The following is a 22,185-nucleotide window of genomic DNA, read 5'->3' on the forward strand; positions in this document are numbered from 1 at the left end:
GTAAAGTTTACTGAGTGCTCTAAAATCATGTTGACTCGATTCTTCCTTGAAGCTATTGGCTCATATATTTCCTATTAATCACTGATAATTATTGGTATTTATATACTAGGGTTTTGACAAAAATTTCTGTTTTTTTAACGTATTTATTTTTTTATTATAAAAATTGTAAACAAAAATTGCCATAAGTGTAAATATTTTATTTAAATTTCGTTTTTTTTAACGTACTCGTAATCACATTTTACTTTTTTTTTATTCTCTTCTATTGATATTGAATTTTTATTTACGGTAATTTTTTTTAGTACTTTTAATATTTTATTTATCAAAATATTAACTTATATACTAATAAGGCCCTTAAGTATTCCTTGGATTTACTTTCATTAATTAATTTTTTTTTTTTTTTTCTATTTATAATTAAACAGCTCGATGGTAACTCACAATTTTAATTTTAAAAAAAACTGTGAAAATTTTACTAAGCTCTACATTATACATATATAAATATATATATATATATATGTAAAAAATATATGAAATACTATATTACTGATTATTTAAGTAGATTTAAAAATAAAAATCATCGAAAAAAATTGACTTTTAAAGTTAAATAAAATTTACGATTATTACAGCCTGGATTTGAGAAAAAATTTTTTTTTTCAATCACCATTTTGTAATCACTAAAAAAACAATAATCTAACTTAAGACATTACTTATAAAAAGAAAAAAATTATACATTAATTGATAATTGATTGAAATTTTCTCGTACTATCGAATTACGAGGGTATGATTCTGTAATTGTATTTACTTATATTCTACCACTGGCATTTATCACTCCATAGTATTTGATAAATAAAAATCAATTAGATTTTAACCCTTGAATACATAAATATTAATTTTCCTGTGTCTGTTGGCTGAAGAAACCTGTACTTTCTAGCTTTTAATTTTTCACTAAGAGCTTCAAATTCAGCGTCAGTGTGATGCTCGCTCCAACGTATCGATAAGAAATTTATTTGAACTTTGTCCCATGGAAGTGTATCAAGTACCTGGTGTAAAAATTGTTTATTAATTAAATAAAATAATGAATAAATAAATAAATGGGTTAAATAATTACCTGAATATCGGATATGTCAGTGCTATCAAGATTTAAATAATCGATAGTCGTATGATTGTATGCAAGAAGAACACTATACAGTGGGAAGCACTTAAGTCTCATTGTAGGTAGACCTTCATCAGTGAAAATAATACTGTTTGGCCCCTCGCCTAATTTGGTAACCCGTACTTCTGATTCTTGATGATAAGTTATCTAATAAATAGAAAAAAAAAATTTCATTGGTAAGTTTCTATACATAATTTTTTTTTTGATAAAAAAAAATGTGATTCCGGCCAGGATCGAACTGGCGACCTTCTGCGTGTAAAGCAGACGTGATAACCACTACACTACGGAACCTTAGTCGAGAGGGGATCAAAGTAAGAGGTTTATGTACAGAATGATGTGAAAAGAGTTCTATTTATAAAATTGGAGAGTTAAAAATTAAACGTAAGGTAAGAGACCCAGTATACGATCGAGGAACTAGTACCCGATTATTCATGTATTTATATATCTATATTTACTAGATTTTACTATATATAGATATATAAATACATGAATAATCGGGTACTAGTTCCCTGAGTAGGTACTAGGTCAATTATCTTAACGGAAGTTGGTTATATTTTAAAAGTATCGAAATATGAACAAATTGTAATAATTTAAATTGATTGCTAACTCTATAATTTAAGCGGGAATTTTTCCTTTGTTATAATTTACAAAATATTATATTTAAAAATTTAAATTAAAAGCCAATATTTTCGGAAGATTTCTCTCTAATTAAACAAAACGATTAACTTAAGTATGGTTATCAGATAGTTTTGTCCAAGCTTTTCTCTGAAATAAAAGCTCTAAACGCAAAATAGAGAAACAGACTCGATTCTTTACTCTATGAACTAGCGAAGTGCACTTCAATTTTTTGATGACTTCCATTTGTTTACGAGAAAAGCTCCCATTTGGACAAAGTTCCCATTTACTGTACAAGTGTATCAAAGATAGTACCGTTTATCCAGTTGAGTAAGAATAGAGAAACAAATGAAAACACGTCTTGATGATAAATGTATATTTATATAGCAGTAAAATTTAATCTTTTTGAATTTTTTTGAATCGTTTCTTTTAATCAGGGCTCTGTGTTAAAGCCTTGTCTTGTCGAGATGATATCCAGCAAGGTTATCTGATGTTACCGGACAAAAAACGACAAATCGTTTTTAATTAATGCAATTATAATATAAAATGAGTTACCTAGTGCTTGTACACAGCAGCCTACATCTATTTAATTCAAAAAATCATGCTGTGATTATTTCACAAATCGAATTGTTGATTCAAATGATTGATGGAATGATTTTACTGATAGTATTATTTTTGAATTTATTATTTAAATACTACAGAATAGAGGTACCGTTTTTGGCCACTTTAGGGCCGGTTTACACCAGAAAAATTTTTTAAATATGCAATAACAATTAATTTTAAAAAATTATTTAAAGACACTTTTGTCACACTTTTACAATGCAAGTTCTTTTATATTTTTTCATTAATAATAAATTATAAAATGTCCAAAAACGGTACCTCTATGCCATACTATTATTAATATTGTGTATTTTGAATGGCCGCAAGGAGGCTCTATGGCCAAATAAATAATTAAATAATATTAAAAATAAACAATTACCTCCTTGGTGTCTTTGTCGGTACTCAAACAAGCATGAAGAATACGGGTTGCTTGATTTCTATTACTTTTGCATGTTTCAAAAAATGATCTAAAATCAGTAAGTACAAGGACACCACGCCACCCATATTTGGCTTCGAGCCAGGAGGTTGTAAACACAGCACCCGGCCGGTTTATGTACTCGAGGTAAATACCGTTACGTTTACCCTGAAGAAGAGTAACTAATGATTTCTCTTCTACTGTTTCTGTTACGTTAAAATTATACTGACGAGTCGCTTTCTTTAATTGTACTTCACGTATATAGGCAACTAACTGAGGATTGTCCATCGAAACACTTCTCAGTACGTAATCTTTTGTCATATTTGCATCGAATGCTTGTCTTCTGCAAAATATATTTTAAAATAAATGAATATTAGCACTAACTTAAATAAATAATAATTGTAATTAAAAATTTAAAATAAAAACATCGCTTTGACAAGACACCTGACAAATATTATTTTTAGAATAAACCTTTGACTAAAAACGTAATTTATTCGTAAAAATTTTACCTGAGAGCGGCAGCTTCGCTCCAAATCAATAGCAAAGCCATCGCAGATGAAAATGCCGCGAGAAATGCTAAGCAAGGAGCAACTCTACGTAGCAAACTTTTTTTATGTGTACTACCAAGAGATATTGATGTTATTGGTAATGGTGCCGTTGTTCCTGCAACCGATGGTATTGCGGCTCCTAGTCCAGCCATTCTAAAAAAATTATTATTATTATTATTATTAATTATATTAATAATCACAACTATCAGCAAGTAAAAAACAAAATATGCTCACTTGTTTTTTTAAATTATGTATAATTTAAAAGTAATTAATTACAATCGTTTAACACTCAGTTAATTTATCAACTCTTAATGATATAAAATTCACTGATATTTTTTTCTTTCCATAGAATAACTCACGACCTCTAGTTCTCTGAAGAAGCTTCTATTTCTGCAAGTACATCAGCTTTATATTCTGCAACACGTGTTACACATTCAATAAAAAAAAATTTTAAGCAAAATTTATATATACATATATATAAAATACACACACATATTTATATATATCTACATATATATAAACAAGCGTAATAAAAGTAGCGTCGTGTTACATTTATCCAAGACGCCAAAATACCGCATCGCATGTTATATTAATATTCCATCCCACACCATTTACTACATATTTATACATATATATATATGTTTATCATATATATATTAAACATAAAAAACTATTATCTTACATATTATCAAAATTTTTATATTATCACTACCCACATGTGTTAAATGTCATTACAAACTTATACATCATTTTTTTACCACTCAATTATAAATATATATATATATTTATACATATATATGTATATAATAATAACTTAATATTCGATAACAAATGAAAACAAACAATTAAACTCTGTTACAAAATATAAATTGACTCAATTGTAAATAAAATACTAGCATACAAAAAAAATTTAATATACTTATATATATAGATATATATAAGTATATTAATATATAAAATAAAACAATACCATTGTAAGCGGTCACCGAACAATTAAATCACCAGCTGTTCCGATGAATAAAATGCAGCTTCAAATTCGGTAAACATTTGATATATTTATCGTCGACTTATCAAATACTTAAATATACAATTGATATATAAATATTTAAATAGTGCAAGTAAAGCCAGACAGTGTTTGTAATTTTGATCTTGCACTTGGTCTTGATTTTTTTTTTAAAATTAAGATGAGGATGAACACTTGCGGTAAAAAAAAAAGAAATAAAAATATGATGGACTGGATGTTAAAATACGAGTTGCAAGACTCAACTGATTACCAGCACTGGCCACCAGCACCTGGAACATGGAACGCATGCGGCATGACGACGGCTGTAGAGTACAATGCCTCCAATATGTATTTCTGTCTTTGTCTTTACTTGTGGAGGTTTAAAACATAATACTGAATATAATACAACACAACAACAGTATGGTTCGTATCCCCTCTTGCTCTTACATATTATATTAAATTGCTTTTGAGTCCCAGTCGAAACTCACATCATCACCACCACCACCATCAGTTTTACCAGCACCATAGCACCCATGACTCACATACTTCCCTCTTATCCCTACTCCCTTTCAAATTTTTACTCTAACTTTAAATTCAAATGCTTCCAAGATCAGCTCTATTATGTCATGTCCTATTCTCCTTTTATTCTTCAAGTCCTGTCCCGTAAGCGTCCCGTCTTCTTAAACTCAAATGCTGGAAAAAAAACCTCCATTAGTTTTGTAAGAAATCTCGAAAACGGCAGGGCTGCTTTCTTTTTAAAAATCTCATTTCTTAAAAACTAAAACAGGTTTTTGTTAATTCTCTTTTAAAATACCCCATAGCTAAGGAAAATTTTTATGGTTGTAACTCCAATGCACGTGGGTTCGCATATTTTAAATTTTATTTATTGGCAATTTAAATATTCTTTGAAAAATATTTGCTCCTTTATTTGTAATAAAAACTACCTAGATATTTTTATTTTTTTTAGGATCTAAAAAAGTATGAAAATCTATTATACTGTAGCAGGATGACGGAGCAAAGAGGATAAAAAAATATATAATGTGTTGTAGACAGGATATACTTTAGTTGAATTAGATGCTTGTATTGGAGATTGACAATTTGTGGACTAGAGAGATGAGGTAAAGAGAAAGGAAAAATAATATACAGGGAAAAATAATCTATACAGAGGTTCTCAAAAGATTAAATGCCTGTGGGTTGGATTTTTAGTATGAAATGTTTAGTATAAAGTCTAGAAAAATTAAATCTATCCTTACAGGATTCAAAATTGGGCACTAATCTAATGCATATTCATTTGGTATCTAAATAAGCATCGGAAATATGTAAATGGAAAGATTTAAATTCAAAATTTTCTCATTGAATTTAAACAGAAAAAAGTATTTCTTGGCTCGAGATAATCTTTTCTTGCCCTAAGAAAATTTGAATTTTTAATTTATAGTGCAAAAAATTTCTTAGGGAAAGTGAAAATTTTATGATCGAAGTTACCAGCCAGTCTACAATTTTTGGATTTTTTTTTTCGACAACTTAATTTAAAATAAAAAACTAAAAATATGCGCATGTAGAAAATTAAAAAAACTTCAAGTGCAATTTTTTTAATAATTTATCGTTTTTCAAAAATTCAAAAATTATTAGATGTCGGCTAACTTCAGTATTATGAAAATTTTGACACAAGTAAGCCGAGTCATAACTTTTGGATTTTTTTCAAAACGATAAATTATAAAAAAATGCACTAATAGTTTTTTTAATTTTCTACAAGTGCATATTTTTTTTTGTTTTTTGTTGAATAAAAAAAATCCAAAAGATGTTAATTGTCGGTTAACCACAATGAATTTAACAATTAACGATTTTCGGTTTTTTTTTTTCAACAAATAAATTAAAAAAAAAAACAAAAACTAAAAATATGCACATGTAGAAAATTTAAAAAACTCAAGTGCAATTTTTTTTGTAATTTATTATTTTGATAAAAATCCCAAACTATTGGATGGTTAATTTCAGTTTCTAAAAGTTCTTGAGACGAGTGGAAATTTTTCGAATATTTAAAAAAGAAAATATATACTTGGCATTTAGTTGTAATTGATATTTGTACCGTAATGTAGTAGTGTATTATATGAAATAAATCGAGGTCGCAAATAGGCAAGCAGTCGATGCGGCCTTAAATAAATAAAAATAAAAAAAAACATATATAAAAGGTATTGTATTAGATTGAAAAGAAGAATAAAATGAGAGCTTTTATCCAGCTTAAACGTTGAAATAACATATATGATGTTATTAGGTCATGAGTTGGGTGTATTGCCATCGAACGAATAGGAGTATGTGGGAGGATGCGCGGTTTTTCATGCGTGGGTGCTGGGTGTTGGGGTTGTTGTTGGTATAGTACAAGCAGTAAGCACTGGTGTTCATCATAACACGTAAAATATACTTCGCCGCTTGCTTGGTTGGGAGCTTTGCTGATGATTTAACTCAAGTTAATTTAAACTTCTTTGCCTTGGTATATAGGTCAATTACTTCATTAAACAAGGTATGATTGTAACATGTAATTTGTTGGAAAATTTAATTTACTTTTATTAACAAATTTATTTTTTTTTACTTCATCCCACTTTTTTCTAGACTGCACTCCATATATCTATGCCTTTTAATAATTTAACACGTGAACTAGACTCAATCTAATGCGCAATATATAAAAAAAAACACACAAATTTATATGGATTATGATTTGGGACCAGATAAATTACTTAGTGTCTTATTGTACTGAATGTAATTGTTGTAAGATAAATTTACGGTGTAATGTCGGGTAATTATAAATTTTATAATATTTACGATTTTTGTATTATTGATACTAAGAATGGGTGGTCATCACTCAAGAAGTCTACCTACGCCTGGCGAGGAAGGTAAATAAACATTAAGATATTTTTGGAAAATTATTTATATATATTGTGTAATATGTATTTTTATAATTTTAAAATAACATAATTTTGAGTATTTTCTATCGAGTATTGATTTATTTTAACAATTGTTTTTGTTTACTGACAAAAAAAAATGATGTAAAAACAATATTTTCTTCAGTAGTTGATCAATAAAAATTATTAGATGTTAATTTGATATTAAAGTTGAAGAATAATTTTTTTGGAAAGAAAGAAATTTATTTACTTTCAAAAAAAGTTAAGCGCGTTGAGCTAAGCCCGAATTTTTTCGATTAAGAAAATGATTTTTAATGAAATTTTTTTCATTAAAAATATATCAGATTTCAAATTTCGTAGGCCAAGTAAAAATTTTTTGTAAAAAATCATTTTTTTCTGTACAATTTCCTGTCAGAAATAAAATATTTTCAAAAGTTTTTTTTATCTCAGTGTATATTTAATTTAAATTAAACGGACACTAATGTGTTCATTTGATTTATTTATTTTTTTTTTTTTTAAATAAATTATCTGATATTAAAAAAAAATAATTGCCCATTAGTAAACTTCAATCACTTCCAAGTGCTTCGCGCAATTGGAAAAGGAAGTTTCGGCAAAGTGTGTATTGTAGAAAAAGGCGAACGTAGCGGAAAAATGTATGCTATGAAATACGTGCATAAAATTGAATGTGCGAGTAGAGGGGCTTTAAAAAACGTAACAAGAGAAGTTGAAATAATGTCGAAATTAGAGCATCCATTTTTAGTCAATCTTTGGTTTAGTTTTCAAGGTAATTATCGTCTTACTAACATTAATTATTTATCTACATCGAAATTTTCTCAACAATTATCTATTTTAGACGAAGAAGATTTGTTCATGGTAACGGATCTTTTACTCGGTGGTGATTTGCGGTATCACATTCAACAGCAAGTTCAGTTTTCCGAAGAAAGTGTCATTCTGTTCATAGCGGAGATAGCTCTGGCACTGGACTATTTGAAGAGCAAGCGAATCATCCACAGGGACATTAAGCCTGATAATATCCTGTTGGATGAGGAAGGTAATTGGACTGCTAATTACCTGTGATCATTTTATTAGTTGGGATAATTAAGAGTTTAATTAATAAATTATAAAATTTTATTTAAATTTTCAGGACACGCGCACGTGACAGACTTCAACGTGGCGACGATGCTCGAGGACGATCAGTTGGCGACATCGATATCAGGAACAAAGCCCTACATAGGTGATTACGTACATAGGTGAATTATTCGTAAGCAAGTAGGAGATTATATGAGCAGTAATTATGTGGTGGCACTAAATAAAACTCCTCCTTGATCAGCTCCAGAAATCTACATGTGCTCGTGTGAAGTTCACGGAGTCTTCCAACCAGGTTACGGGTATTCAGTCGACTGGTGGAGCCTTGGGATTCTAGCTTGGGAGACACTTGAAGGCGTTCGTCCATTTCCTATTCACGCGGGCACCAGCTACAAAGAAGCGCATCGGATACTGCAGGCGAGTGTCATTTAAAACTATTGATTACAAATAAATTAAATAGGTTATAGCATATATATGTTTATCTTATTCTTCTCAGGATTGCAAACCAGTTCAACCTACAGAATGGAGCCAACCAATGTCACAATTACTTGATAGTTTACTTACACTCGATCCAAATCAACGTCTCACCACTCTTTGCCAATTGAAACAACTTGAAATAATGAACAATTTAGATTTTGATCAGATATACCTCAAAAAAGTAAAACCTAAATTCACACCGTCCAAAAATCACTTGAATTGCGACCCCACATTTGAGTTGGAAGAAATGATCATTGAAGCACGACCACTTCATAAAAAAAAAAAACGTCTTGCTAAACAGAGATCGTTACGTAGTCAGGAATTAGCGGAGCAGATTGAATCACCAGCTATGATGGCTAATGGACCAACCTCGAGTATTTTCACTCAGGATCCTACGGGTCTTGTTTTTATCCCGGATTTTCCGGTATACAATAGAGAACGTGAATTAGAACAGAGACTAAGAGAAGAGAAAGAAAAACAGTGGGAGGAGGAACTACGCATTGCCATGGCTGAGAGTGAAAAGAAACTTCACCTCAGGTAAAATTTACAAGTCACGTAGTCGATCTGTCCCCTCGGTGGATTTCTATACAAATTTTTTTTAAAATATTTTTTTATTTATTATTATTATTTTTTCTTTTTATCAGCAGAATTCCTAGCGATCGTGATAAACAGCGATCGCACAATCAACACTTAAGAAATAGCAGTCGTTTAAGTATCTCCTCATCCAACATTCACTCACGTTCTGAACGTGCCTCGTTACGCTCGAATAAAAGATCCGGCATCGCAACTTCTTTAGATATTGATTTTATCGATTCAGGTCCTGAAACGTCTACCTCTTAACATTCAAACCCAAAAAAAAATTGTCAAATTTTTTAAATTATTCAGTCTGATTTTACAGATATTCATATATATAAATATATATATATACACCCATTTGATGGAGGATTATTCAATTTTAATAACCACAATTAAGAAATAATAAATGCTTTATTGAATTGTTAAAAAAAAAAATGTACGTACACGCTCCGATTTCGTTGAGGCTTTTTTTTTTTTAATTACAATATAGTAGAACCACTCGGTTATTATCAATCCATTTGATATTTTGATAAAAAAAATATAAAATAACGCGGATCCAGTTATTATTTTTTTTACTTTCAATAGTCGCAAGTTTATTTATAAAAAAAAAAGTTAGACATTTTTAAAATTGATAATATCACAAAAAATCGCTGGCAGTATATTAATGTAGCCGATATATTTAATATATTTTTTTCATTGATGATAATTAAAGATCACAATTTAATCACAAATAATATTATTAATTATTATATATATATATATAAATATATAAGTTTAATCTCACAAACTGAGTTAAAGAGCAATGTAAAAATATATATATATTATATAAAAAAATATTTAAAAAATATATATATGTATATATATTTTTTTTCCAGATGAAATATTAAAAATTTTTTTACTACCGATTGATATAAATTTGTTAATAAAAGTCTGACGATCATTAGTGTCTTTGAGCGTGAATTTCACCCACCACAATTGTTTGTAAGAAAATATTACTCTAATATAATAATAATAATAGTTAGATTATGATAATTAACTACAGTTACTTATCACAAACACCGACAAACAATTTATTTCTTCTTGAAAAGATTAAATTCATTTCATCGTCATATATATATAAAAATTAAAGCGGAAGAAAGAAACGCGTAATTAATATATGAAGTATCACACGTAGGCAGAGTACGTAAAAATTGAGTATTTATATATATATGTATACGTATATAAAATAGACTCTCGTACAAAATAATATAAATAACGAACCAAATAGTCAATTAAACGGCAGTAACGTCAGTTGTTTCAATCCTAGTAATAGGTTTTGCCGGTTCAACGATTATAAATTTATCGTTGGTAATATTTGAATCACCTCCACTACCATTACCGTTACTATTAGCATCACCGACATATAATTGTTGTAAGTTAGAGACTATTGAGTCAACTTGAACCGGTTGATTCGGCTGGGAGTTTTTATTTCGGAGTTTACCAAAGTGAAGATAACAAAATCCGCGTTGCCCGCGCCATGTTATCGACGTCGGATTAACTCCCCGTTGTGATAATGCGTTTTTCAAATCTCTGACACGTACATCGGAACCAATATTTGATAATTTTAATGAAAAATCAATATGAGGCTTTGACTTTAGTTTCATAGCTTTACGACGTACGTCTGGATCTTTTGGCTTGACTATTTTTTCTGTCTGTAAAAAAATAATAATCAAAAATTATTAATAAACCTAATATGTAATATTGTATTTTTATTATTTATTATTGATGTACAATGAAAACTAACGAGCGATAATTAAATTTATAAAAAATAATTAAATTCAATTGACCAAATATTAGATATTAATTAAAACTATTTAAATACCACAATTATAAAACTTGTAAATTTTTACGAAGAAAAATAAATTTTAATTATAATTATAAATAATTGATATTTTTTTTACCTCATTTGGAGCATCAGTTTCTATTTTTTTATTTTTTGGAGGCTGACGTCGTCTTGGATTTTTCGGTTTCTCTTTCTTCTCTTCCTTCACTTCACTGTCGCCATTTTCTTTAGGACTATTATTATCATTCCCATTATTATCACTTTTTAACTTTAATTCTGATGCTGACTCCTCTTTAACTTTGGAATTTTTTTTTCCTTTCGTGCGTTTCCAATTTTTTTCAAATCGTTTTGGTTTTACGTTATCATTATTAGGATCTTCTTTTTTTAGAATTACTTGTTTTCCCTCTCTAAAAATGAACAGTAAAACATATGAATATTTTATCACGTGTTACGTGGTATATTTATTATAATTACCAGCACCGAAAGTTAGAGTTTCGACTGATTAATCAGAACGTAATAGTATATTGTGTGACAAGGGATAAAACAAAACGACTTCAGACCAAGGTGAAGGCTGACATACCCGCAGTCTGAAATCGTGTTTCATTCTGAGTGACACACAATATTTTTCATGATTACCTGCATTGGAACTTGAAGTTTCGGTGTCAGCAGCCAGTCAGAAACAAGTTAATTTAAGACCAATGGTGTCATCAACTATCAGCGTAAGCGTAAATTGTGATTTGTAATTTATAATAAAGCAGAAACTATAAATACTATTTATTATTCACACTAATTTTTATCAAACTTAATTACAAAGTCAGAACTGTCATTTACGTAAATAAAATTACTATTAAACTAATGACAAGTATCAGAGTTTAAATTGCGAATGTCTTCAGTCAGCGGGCAGAGACATTATTTGATTCTTTCCAAGGGACGGAACACTAGTATATTACACACCTAGGGAGGAAAATAGGAAATTCCAACCCGCGTGTATAATCGCCCGGTGGCAAACACTCGAATTGGGACGTCCGACCTTCCTCCGTGGTGTGTAAACTATTTTTCACCAGATCTGTACTTGAAAGTTTAAATTTTTGGCTCTGTTCGTGGAAAGAATGGCGCATGCGCTAATTTTTATCATTTGTTCTCTCATAAAAGAAAAGAACGACTTTCTTCCCTCTAAACAGGACAGGAATTTAAACTTTCAATGCAGGTGTGATGAAAAAATGTTTCTGTCGCTGACTGGGCATTCGCAATTCACGCATACGCTAATATTAATTCGCGACATTGGACTGAAATCTTCTTCTTTCGACTGGCTGCAGACACTGAAACTTTCGATGCTATTATTATGAAGTTAAAACTCATAATTTCAATGCAAGTAATAAAAAAAACTGTAATAAATTAAAAAAAAAACATACTTTTCATCAATTTTTTTCAACAACTGTAATATCTGCATCGCCTTTACCCGCCTCGGAGTCAATATATCCCAAAAAATACCCACAGGTTTCTTCAATTTTTCATTAACAAAAATAGTTTGCGTGGGAGTGATAATAATATCAACAGGCACATCGTGCTTTTCAAATAACCCATCTTCAAATTTATCAATCAGCTGGCAATCATGAACAGTCGTAACGACAACCGTCTCGTCACTAACCGCGTTCATTCTCATCATCATAGCGAACTCTAAGTCAGCAAAACCTTCACCTTTTCCAATCCTATACCCATCGCGACTCACGCAGACAGAGCCCAGGACAACCAAATCAACTTTAATATCAGAATCGACACTTATGGGTTTTCCATGTTCCTGAATACCATGACGAGTTGCCATGACTTTTAAATCATCGCGGCTCGCTATTGTGCCCGCAGGTGTCGTAGGGACAACATGAAGAAATAGACCCGTTTTCAATCTGGGTATCGGTACCAATATTTCCTTACCAGCTTCTAACGCCGACAACCTCACGGGTTCTTGTGGTTTGTCCGGATTTACTTTCATAACTCGCGCATTTTTAAATTCATCTAACTCAGACAAACGTCTTGCAGCTTCATCCGCACCCTTGAAATTTGGTATGCGATGATAAACAATTGAAGGAAAATTAACTAAATCATTATCCATCATGTAGTTCCATATTTTATCACGATAATTATGTTTGCTCATACTACCAGCAGCTTTAAAATTAAAATAAAGTAAACATGAATTAAGATAAATACTTTAAATAAAATTAACGATAGATATTTCAAAAAAAAATATTTAATCTCCAATACTCACTTTGTTCTTTAGACATTTTATCTAAATCTTTATAAAATATATATAAAAATATATAATATGTCTACTGTTAACAGTTATAAAAAATAAAATAAATCATTTAATGTTATAATTTCCTTAGCTGTAAATGAAATGTATTTTTTTTTAATTTATTCGCATATTTTATCTCCGTCTTATTCAAGATCTCCAACAAAATTTTTAAAAATTCCCTAGTAATTTTTAAAGTTTGTAATTTTTGACAGAAAATTTCTAGTCTAGTAAAATCACCTGGTGGATAATTAAATAACTAAAACACTTTTATCCTCACCGCAGTCGCAGACGTCTTGCTGGTACTGATTTGGCTGAACATTTTTTTTACAATAAAAAAAAAAAAAAAATTCAGGCGTACTCTTTTTTTCCTCGAGTTAATCGAGATAAATTTATTTTAAAAAATGGCTTTATTAATGAGAAATGCCTGCAAAGTTCTTTCGAAGGTAACATTTTATTTTAACATGATATTTATTTAATTAAATATATTAAATATAATTAAATTAATGTGCAATAATTCATCAGTATTATTTATGTGATAAAGTCAAATATAAATTGTTTATGCAACCTGCATGTACTAATTAGATGTTATTTATTTGTTTTTTAACTAAATTTTTTTATTTACAGTCGACACCAAATGCTGCGGTACGGAGTTTTAGCAGCAGTAAAGTACATCGTCAGGAAGCAGTATGTTTTATTATTTTATTAGATTAGATATTATATTTTTTTACTATTAGATTATGTCACTGATTAAAGTCTTGATTGTTAAAGTGAGTGTGAATGTACGACAATTGTCAATTTTTTAAATTTTGGAGTAAGTAAATAAAATTTAAGCTGAAGGTAAATTTATAAATGCGTATTTAGATAATTGAAAAATCAGTACGCGCATTTTTTTAAATTTTATTTATTTATTTAAAATTTATAAATTGTCTTGCACCTGCTACGTTATCACTCATTTATTTAAAGGGTTCGTAAGATTAACAAGGAGCACAAAGATAATTTTAAGATGTCATTTAAAAGGACATTTATTTTTACTCAAAGTCGTTTTTTTTAAATAAATAAGGCATGTTGGTCCTGGGAGTCAGAAAATTTTTGTTTTTTAAATTTAAAAAAAACATTTAAATTTAAAAATCGCTTAGATGACTTAATTGACAATTATTTGTAATTTACTTTTTGACATCACTGTGTCTAGTCTTTTAAGGAGATATTTTTCAGTGAAATAAATTTCTGATTATTTTGTTAACACTTTGGTGTCCTATTGATCAGTTAACAAGCTGTCATCTTATAGACGTCAAAAAGATAAGTGTGTTACTTGGGAACTCCTAATTAATAACAACCCAAGTAGCACAGAGACAATTTTTTGATGTCATAAAGATGTCATTTAAAAGGACAAGCAGATATTTTTACGGTGACATTAATTTATAATTATTTTGTCAACATTTTGGTGCCTGATAAGTCAAAAAACTGTCATCTTATAACTGTGATAAAGCTGTGTGTTATTTGGGTTTTTATTAAACCCAATTTAAAATATAAATTAATAATTACTTATTTTGTTTTTTCTTTAGGCAGTCGAGCGATCAGCTAAAACGAAGTGTACGCTGATACCTGGTGATGGTGTTGGTCCTGAATTAGTATTATCTGTCCAACAAGTATTTGAAGCTGCCAATGTACCAGTGGAATTTGAGCCATACTTTTTATCAGAAGTTAATCCTACACTAAGTGCTCCACTTGAACAAGTCTCCAATAGTATTGCAAGAAATAAAGTCTGTTTGAAGGTAATTAATTAATTTATTAAATTATATTAATTTATTGCGATAATTATATTATTTTATGTCATTTTATTTTGTAGGGAATTCTCGCAACACCTGATTTTTCTCATACTGGTGAATTGCAAACGTTAAATATGAAACTAAGAAAAAATTTAGATCTATATTCAAATGTCGTTCATGTGAAATCACTGCCGGGAGTTAAATCACGTCACCAGAATGTCGACTGTGTTATTATACGAGAACAAACTGAGGGAGAGTATTCAGCTTTGGAACACGAATCAGTAACAGGAGTTGTCGAATGCTTGAAAATCGTAACAGCTGCTAAGTCACAACGTATTGCTAAATTTGCATTTGATTATGCTGTGAAAAATAACCGCAAAAAGGTGACCTGTGTTCACAAAGCGAATATTATGAAACTTGGTGATGGATTATTTTTAAAATCCTGTTCGGAAATCGCTAAATTATACCCTAGGTAATTACATCAATCAATTTATCAATCAGTTGATAATTTAAAAAAAAAAAAACTATTTTAATGTTGTTTTACAGAATTGAATTTGAAACAATGATTGTTGATAATTGTACAATGCAAATGGTATCAAATCCTCATCAATTTGATGTCATGGTAACACCTAATTTATATGGTAATATTGTTGACAATATTGCATCTGGATTAGTTGGCGGTGCTGGAGTTGTTGCTGGTGCAAGTTATAGTGCTGAATGCGTCGTTTTTGAACCAGTAAATAATAATTATTATTATAAATTATTTTATTAAAGACATTCTCAGGGACTGCCCCCTCCTTCACCTTTTAAAAATATTCAATGACAAATGTCAACCGTATTAATTACTCACAGTTGTCATCAATTAGAAGTTAAACGAAACTTTTTAAATAAATTTTAGCTTATAAAATTAGAAAATTAAAATTATAAAATTGACATTAAAATTTGACTGAAATTTATTTTCCCAATTGATGTCAACTGTAACTAATTTTTTTGAAATTCTATATCTCGGTGAAATTGCAACTGTTGTCTTTTTATGATCCAAGTTAGTAGACAATTAACAATTTTCGGATTTTTTTCAACAAATCAATTAGAAAAAATTAAAATATTAGTAGAAAATTTTTGTTTTTTAATTAAATGATAAAATATTGTTGCGTTTCTGAGTTAAGTGATTGAATTTTTAAAAAGTGTGGGGGGAGGGTCATTGTCTGAGAATGTCATTAATTATAATTAACTATTTAAAATATATATAATAAATATATTTTTTCAATTTAGGGTGCGAGACATACATACTCTGAAGCAGTTGGTAAAAATGTCGCCAATCCAACAGCTTTAATTTTATGTAGTGTTAAATTGTTAAATCACATTAACTTGAAACGTTATGCTGTACAAATACGCGAAGCACTAAATCGCGTATTGAATGACGGCAAAGTGCGTACAAAAGATCTAGGTGGACAAAGTTCAACAACAGATTTCACTCATGCTGTGATCAATGCTCTCCGTTAATTCAAATAAATTATTTATTTAAAAAAAAATATTTATTAAATCGGATAAACTGCTCGTTAAAAAAAAAAGTAAATAAAAGACGACGAACGAGCGTAGGAGATTATAGACACTTTCCTAACAGCATAATTAAAAATAAATAAAAATAATAAATTAGATATTTAAAATTAATCGTGAGTTTGTTAGTTAATTGTTAAAATCCATAAATTAAAAATCTCATTTAGTGTGACAGTTAATTTAAATATTTATTTAAATTGCCATTTTGTGTGATAAGTTGTTACTGATAAATGTATGATAATAATAATAAATTTATTTGCTGTACTATAATTCAAATTGTGTCAGTTTAATTGTATAAATATTATTGTTTAATAAATATGTTAAAGTAAATTAAGTGGGTTTAAAAATAATTTTTAAAATAATATTTATTGTTTGGAAGTTTGTTATTTTGGCAGCAGATGTCAGTATGGTGACACATAAATTTTATATACAGTCGGTGTCATAAATTTTCCAGTTGTCATTGACAAAAAAATATATTGACAGGTTTTATATATGTATTTTAATTGTTAATTATTTAGAAATAATTAAATTTAAGCAACTGTCAAAAAAAGCTCCTGTGATTATTTGAAATTTTAAATGAGAAAAATATTTTTATTGTTACGAGTTATTATTTATAAATAATGAACACTGACGATCATTCATTGGTTCTGATACGTCAAGAAATAGTTAAAAATCATCTTCAAGTAACAGCAATTATCCAGGTATTTATATATATTTTAATAATAATATTATAAAAACAAGTTGTAGGTTAATGCAAGAATTGACGTCAAGTTAGCCGACATCTGATAATTTTCCTAATTGAAAATTCCGATTAGAAAATTTTAATCGGAAAATTCAGAATGAATGAGATTGAAAATTTATCAGAAATCGAAAAGTTAATCGGAAAAAAATGATTATTTTCCGATTTAATCTGATTGGAAAATTTCAAAGATACTGAAATTAGTTGACGTCTAGTAATTTTTGAATTTTTTAAAAAACAAATTGAAAAAAAAAATATTTAAAAAAATTGCTCTTATAGTTTTTTAAATTTTCTACATGTGCATATTTTTAGTTTTTTTTTTAATAAAATTGTAAAAAAAAAAAAAATTCAAAAGTTGTCGATTGTCTGCTAACTCCAGGATCATAAAATTTAATCGGAAAATAATAAATATATTTTTCTAATTCAATTCAATTGAAATTTTCGTTTCCGATTAAATCTGATAGAAATCCGATTAAGTCAGATTCAACTTTTTTTAATCAAAATTTTAAATCAGAGCTTTGGATTTTTTTATAAACGATAAATATAAAAAAAAAAATTGCAGCTGTAGCTTTTTTAATTTTCTACACATGCATATTTTTTTTCTTTTTTTTTTTTGTAATTGATGCATTAGAAAAAAAAATGTTAAAATTGTTAATTGTCTTCTAACATCAGGATCATGATTGACTTGTTTTTTTTTTTTTTTTAAATTTAGGATATTCAACAATGCACTGGACCATTAGAATTATTGAACGAATTGAATGCCGAAGGAAGAACAAGAATATCCGAGCTACGTAACAGCATTGAAAAATTAGTACAATTAGCAGAGACTGAAATAAATATTAAAAAAAAAGCAGAGCTGATGTCAGAAGTAGAAAACCGTAAAAGTCAGTTAGTGTTCGCTTTGGCGGCTTTCAAAAAAGCAAATATCGTTGGCGCTTGTGTTATTGATAAAATGTCAAAAGACGAATTGATGAACACGTCAGAGGAACAGCAAAGAATGTTACGAAAAAGACGAGATAAAAGAGGTCTTGCTGATACCGCAAGTCTTGCTACTGATAGACTGATGAGTATTTCAAGAACGTTGGCTGAAACGAGCCAAAGAAGTGCTGATACTTTGGACACTCTGTGTAATTTAATATTTATTTATATACATAATTCATGTATTGATCTTGATCCATTTATTGGCTCGTTTATTTATTAATTTTTTAAAAAATGTTGCAGTAATTTCATCAGAAAAAGTTAATGGGACGAAAAGCGAATTAGAGCAACAGCAACAAGCCATACTATTATCAGGAAAACTTTTAGGAAAATACGGAAGAAGAGAAATAACAGATAAAGCATTACTAGCATTGGCCTTTCTATTTTTTATCGCCTGCGTATTTTATATTTTACAAAAAAGACTTTGGTAAGAATAAATTTATATACTGATAATTAAAATTAATAGCTTGTAACTTATAATAATAATATACGAGAGAAACCTGCAGTCACTACATGACGAATATCATCACCAAATTTATTAAATTTAATTGTTAATTAGGTCCTTGCCGATAAATTCTCATATATTTTATTTAGTTAATTATCAATGAAGTTTAATAAGTCAAATCTTGTCATTAATTCGCAAACACTGAATTTGATAATTTTATAATTATGGGATTTTTGAAAGAGTGATCGGGTACTAGGAGATCCAGTACCCGATTACTCACGTATTTGTACATCTATGTTTACTAAATTTTACTATATATAGATATACAAATATATGGAGTAATCGGGTACTAGTTCCCTGATTAAGTACTGAGTTTCTTACCTCAGACTGTAAAAAATTTGGGTGAACGTGGACTAAATCCGGAGTGAATACGAGGAGGATGACTTTATTTATGTGAAATTTACTCCGAAGGAAAATTTATTTTAATATTAAAACTCCGAATCGGAGTAAATGCGGATTTAAATAAAATCTAGACTCCAATTCACTTTGCTAGAAAAACGAATTCCCTTTTACTCTTTATGCGAAATGATTTTTTGAAAAAACTCCGAGCTACGAAGCGAATTCGAATTGAAATAGAATTCGTAACCATTCCGATGAAAAGACAAACTCCATATTTAGTCCGTATGCGGAGTGATTTTTTGTAAAAACTCCAAAATTTCGAACGATAGAATAAATTTGGATTGAAATAAAATCCGTCATCACTTCCGATTTTTTACAGTGTACGATAAAACAAAAAAACTGATTAAATTTTGAGAGTTTACCAAAGCTGCTGTCTGTCATTGACAAAAAAAAATTAAAATATTAATTCATTTAAAGAAAATAAGTCCGATCATCTTTTCCCGCGTATTTTAAATATATTTCAAATTATCGATAAATTTATTTGTCCGGATACTTGTCAATGAAAAAGTAGTTAAAATTTTTAAAAGGCACAAATTCAGGTCAAGACCTTTACGATGATACCAAATCTAATAACATTAACTAATAATTTCTATAATTGACATGTGATTGGAACAAAAGTTTCCTTGTTCTCTTAATAATATAGATTACAAGCCCTTGATTGATTATCTTTAGCTACGTCGTAAGTGACCCTGACCGAAATTAAATCTATAATTTTATAATTACAGTTCAGTTATACTGCAATGCTCAAAGTTTTGAGTAAACAGTTATTGAACTTGTGATTTATATGAATAAATTTGAATTTGAAATTTAAAAATTTTGAAGGGCGGGAAAGGTAAATTATGAAATTAATATCTCGTTGACCTTGACAATCACAAGCGTGTTTATAATTAATTTACAACTCTACGGAAGTGATAATTGACAAGTTTATGGGCGTATGTGTAAATCGGTACGTAAAAAAACAAATTCAAAACCTATGACGTAGGTATGTTAATTGAAAGGATAGAAAGGATTCTGATAAACATAAACACGTCACTAATTTCGTGATGTGGTTACAGAAAACGTCCTGATAAATATTTTCCGGCTAAGTCGCAATTATAATTTTAAAAAATTCATGAATTATTTGTAGATTTTATTATTTAAAGTTACTAAGATCACATTCAAATATTCCATTAGTACTCCAAGGACACTAGGGGATTCACGCGACTCTTTCGTGTAGTTTATTTATTTATATAGATATATGTATGTATTTTATTTTACTTTATCTGCGGGATTGTTCAATTCGACTCTTGTGAATTTAACGGGTGGTAGGGCTGAAACTTTAAGTATAAAACGAGTATCCATAACAAATCGTGTCATTATTAGACACCAGACCCTCCTACGACAGACAATTTCAGTAAGAGTTTAATTACTATTTAATTTAATATATTTATAATTAATAATGGTAACAAACGTTTGATTAATTAACGGCATTCACTGACAGTGCCCCCACTTTTTTTAAATTTTTAATGACGTCATAAGTTTATTAAAATTTTATTAATTAATTTAAAAAAATTGAAAGAGGACAATTTCCCTGGGTATGGAATTTTAAAAAAATTGCAGTTGATATTAATTGGAAATTAAAAAAAATTTTTTGAATAAATTTTAGTTTAGAAAATTTTTAAATTTCAATTGAAAAATTGACATCAAGATTTGAAATTTATTTTCCCAATTGACATCAATTAAGTTATTTTTTTTAAATTTATATCTTAGTGAAATTTTTCTTTTTTTAAAAATTGATTGATTTAATTTTTATACTGTCATTGAAAATTTTTAAAAAGTCGAGGACAGTGCGGCTGCCCAATTTCAAAACACAGTAAGGGATAAATTTTTTCAAAGTCGATTTTTTAGTATTTTTAGTTCCAGTAGTCTTATTTTAATTGAAAAATTGACATGAAAATTTTACTGAAATTTATTTTTCAAATTTCGTTTAGCTTCTAATTGACATCAATTCTAAGTCATTTTTAAAAAAATGTAAATCTCTTATTGATTAAATTTTGATTCGCTGACAGTTGTGTCAAAATTTTAAAAAAGTGTGGCACTGTCAAGAATACCCTTAATATATTAAATTAAATTTCTGTTTGTACTTTAGGTAAATAGATCATCGATAGTTAGAAAAATGAAGTTGATCCTGGTACTGATGTTTCTGCTAGCATGTGGATCAGCAGTCCCGCTGTTCGATCGTTTGTTCGCTGGTTATCGTTCTTCACTCCCAAATAATTATGAAACCAAACGAAAGAGCAAAGGCGGCGGTAAGGAACGATGGAAGGAAGTCTGCAGAACAATAAATCCAACTGGGTTTGCATTTCCTGGACAAGTGCCTTATGCCGCTTGTCCCTGGTGAAAGTTCATACCGGGCTCATCATTATTTAAATAAAATAACCAATTAGATAATAATAATAAAAATAATAATATAAATAACAATCATTAATATATATATTGTGATAAATAACTTGTTCAAAATATTATTATTTTTATTATACAAACAAATTTTAATTAAAATAAAAGAATTTCTTTTTTTGTAAATGTAATGACTCGAACGAAACCACGATGTGAATGTTATTGTTTCTTTTTTTAAATGTATATAAAGTTGACTCGTACATTCGCATTGTTCTTTTGTAAACGTACATATAATATTTATATATATGTTAGTTCTATTGCGCTAATAAAGACAATTGTTTTATAATTTTAATATTTTATTTATATATTTATATATAAGATCACTCATATTT

At 28.7% G+C, this 22,185-nt stretch overlaps 5 protein-coding genes and 1 non-coding gene across 8 annotated transcripts; 3 read left to right on the forward strand and 3 right to left on the reverse strand.

Annotated features, from left to right (window-relative positions):
* Positions 1-404: 404 nt before the first annotated feature.
* Positions 405-4,620, reverse strand: LOC103569914 (protein Star). Of its 2 annotated transcripts, none has more exons than XM_053742441.1 (6): positions 4,299-4,620; positions 3,563-3,742; positions 3,290-3,481; positions 2,745-3,123; positions 1,106-1,297; positions 405-1,037 (listed from the first exon to the last, which is right to left on the reverse strand). In XM_053742441.1, the coding sequence occupies exons 3-6, from the start codon at positions 3,478-3,480 to the stop codon at positions 855-857; spliced, it is 945 nt and encodes a 314-aa protein (XP_053598416.1). In that variant the 5' UTR covers position 3,481; positions 3,563-3,742; positions 4,299-4,620; the 3' UTR covers positions 405-854. The 2 variants fall into 2 exon arrangements, with proteins under 2 accessions (XP_053598416.1, XP_053598417.1); XM_053742442.1 differs by lacking the exon at positions 4,299-4,620 and adding an exon at positions 3,879-4,126.
* Positions 1,369-1,441, reverse strand: Trnav-uac (transfer RNA valine (anticodon UAC)). The gene has a single exon. It is a non-coding gene; the product is annotated as a tRNA-Val (tRNA).
* A 1,836-nt stretch (positions 4,621-6,456) lies between the features above and the next one.
* On the forward strand, positions 6,457-9,761 carry LOC103569913 (serine/threonine-protein kinase 32A). Its single transcript, XM_008547457.2, has 9 exons — positions 6,457-6,517; positions 6,601-6,846; positions 6,936-7,216; positions 7,785-8,009; positions 8,079-8,276; positions 8,370-8,459; positions 8,556-8,728; positions 8,808-9,325; positions 9,433-9,761. Exons 3-9 carry the CDS (start codon positions 7,171-7,173, stop codon positions 9,626-9,628), a joined length of 1,446 nt encoding a protein of 481 aa, XP_008545679.1. The 5' UTR covers positions 6,457-6,517; positions 6,601-6,846; positions 6,936-7,170; the 3' UTR covers positions 9,629-9,761.
* Positions 9,762-10,226: 465 nt separating this feature from the next.
* On the reverse strand, positions 10,227-13,594 carry LOC103569912 (methenyltetrahydrofolate synthase domain-containing protein). The gene is made up of 4 exons (XM_014441974.2): positions 13,447-13,594; positions 12,599-13,346; positions 11,305-11,593; positions 10,227-11,055 (listed from the first exon to the last, which is right to left on the reverse strand). The coding sequence occupies exons 1-4, from the start codon at positions 13,460-13,462 to the stop codon at positions 10,636-10,638; spliced, it is 1,473 nt and encodes a 490-aa protein (XP_014297460.1). The 5' UTR covers positions 13,463-13,594; the 3' UTR covers positions 10,227-10,635.
* A 171-nt stretch (positions 13,595-13,765) lies between these two features.
* Positions 13,766-17,130, forward strand: LOC103569911 (isocitrate dehydrogenase [NAD] subunit beta, mitochondrial). The gene is made up of 6 exons (XM_008547455.3): positions 13,766-13,916; positions 14,098-14,157; positions 15,036-15,245; positions 15,320-15,711; positions 15,786-15,975; positions 16,512-17,130. The coding sequence occupies exons 1-6, from the start codon at positions 13,875-13,877 to the stop codon at positions 16,740-16,742; spliced, it is 1,125 nt and encodes a 374-aa protein (XP_008545677.1). The 5' UTR covers positions 13,766-13,874; the 3' UTR covers positions 16,743-17,130.
* Positions 17,131-17,222: 92 nt separating this feature from the next.
* On the forward strand, positions 17,223-22,024 carry LOC103569909 (vesicle transport protein SEC20). Of its 2 annotated transcripts, XM_008547453.2 has the most exons (4): positions 17,223-17,497; positions 18,248-18,662; positions 18,757-18,940; positions 21,546-22,024. In XM_008547453.2, exons 1-4 carry the CDS (start codon positions 17,417-17,419, stop codon positions 21,547-21,549), a joined length of 684 nt encoding a protein of 227 aa, XP_008545675.1. In that variant the 5' UTR covers positions 17,223-17,416; the 3' UTR covers positions 21,550-22,024. The 2 variants fall into 2 exon arrangements, with proteins under 2 accessions (XP_008545675.1, XP_053598295.1); XM_053742320.1 differs by lacking the exon at positions 21,546-22,024 and having other exon boundaries at positions 18,757-18,944.
* The last annotated feature ends 161 nt before the right edge of the window (positions 22,025-22,185 follow it).

Source organism: Microplitis demolitor, chromosome 10 (assembly GCF_026212275.2).
Source record: "Microplitis demolitor isolate Queensland-Clemson2020A chromosome 10, iyMicDemo2.1a, whole genome shotgun sequence".
Classification (NCBI taxonomy): domain Eukaryota; kingdom Metazoa; phylum Arthropoda; class Insecta; order Hymenoptera; family Braconidae; genus Microplitis; species Microplitis demolitor.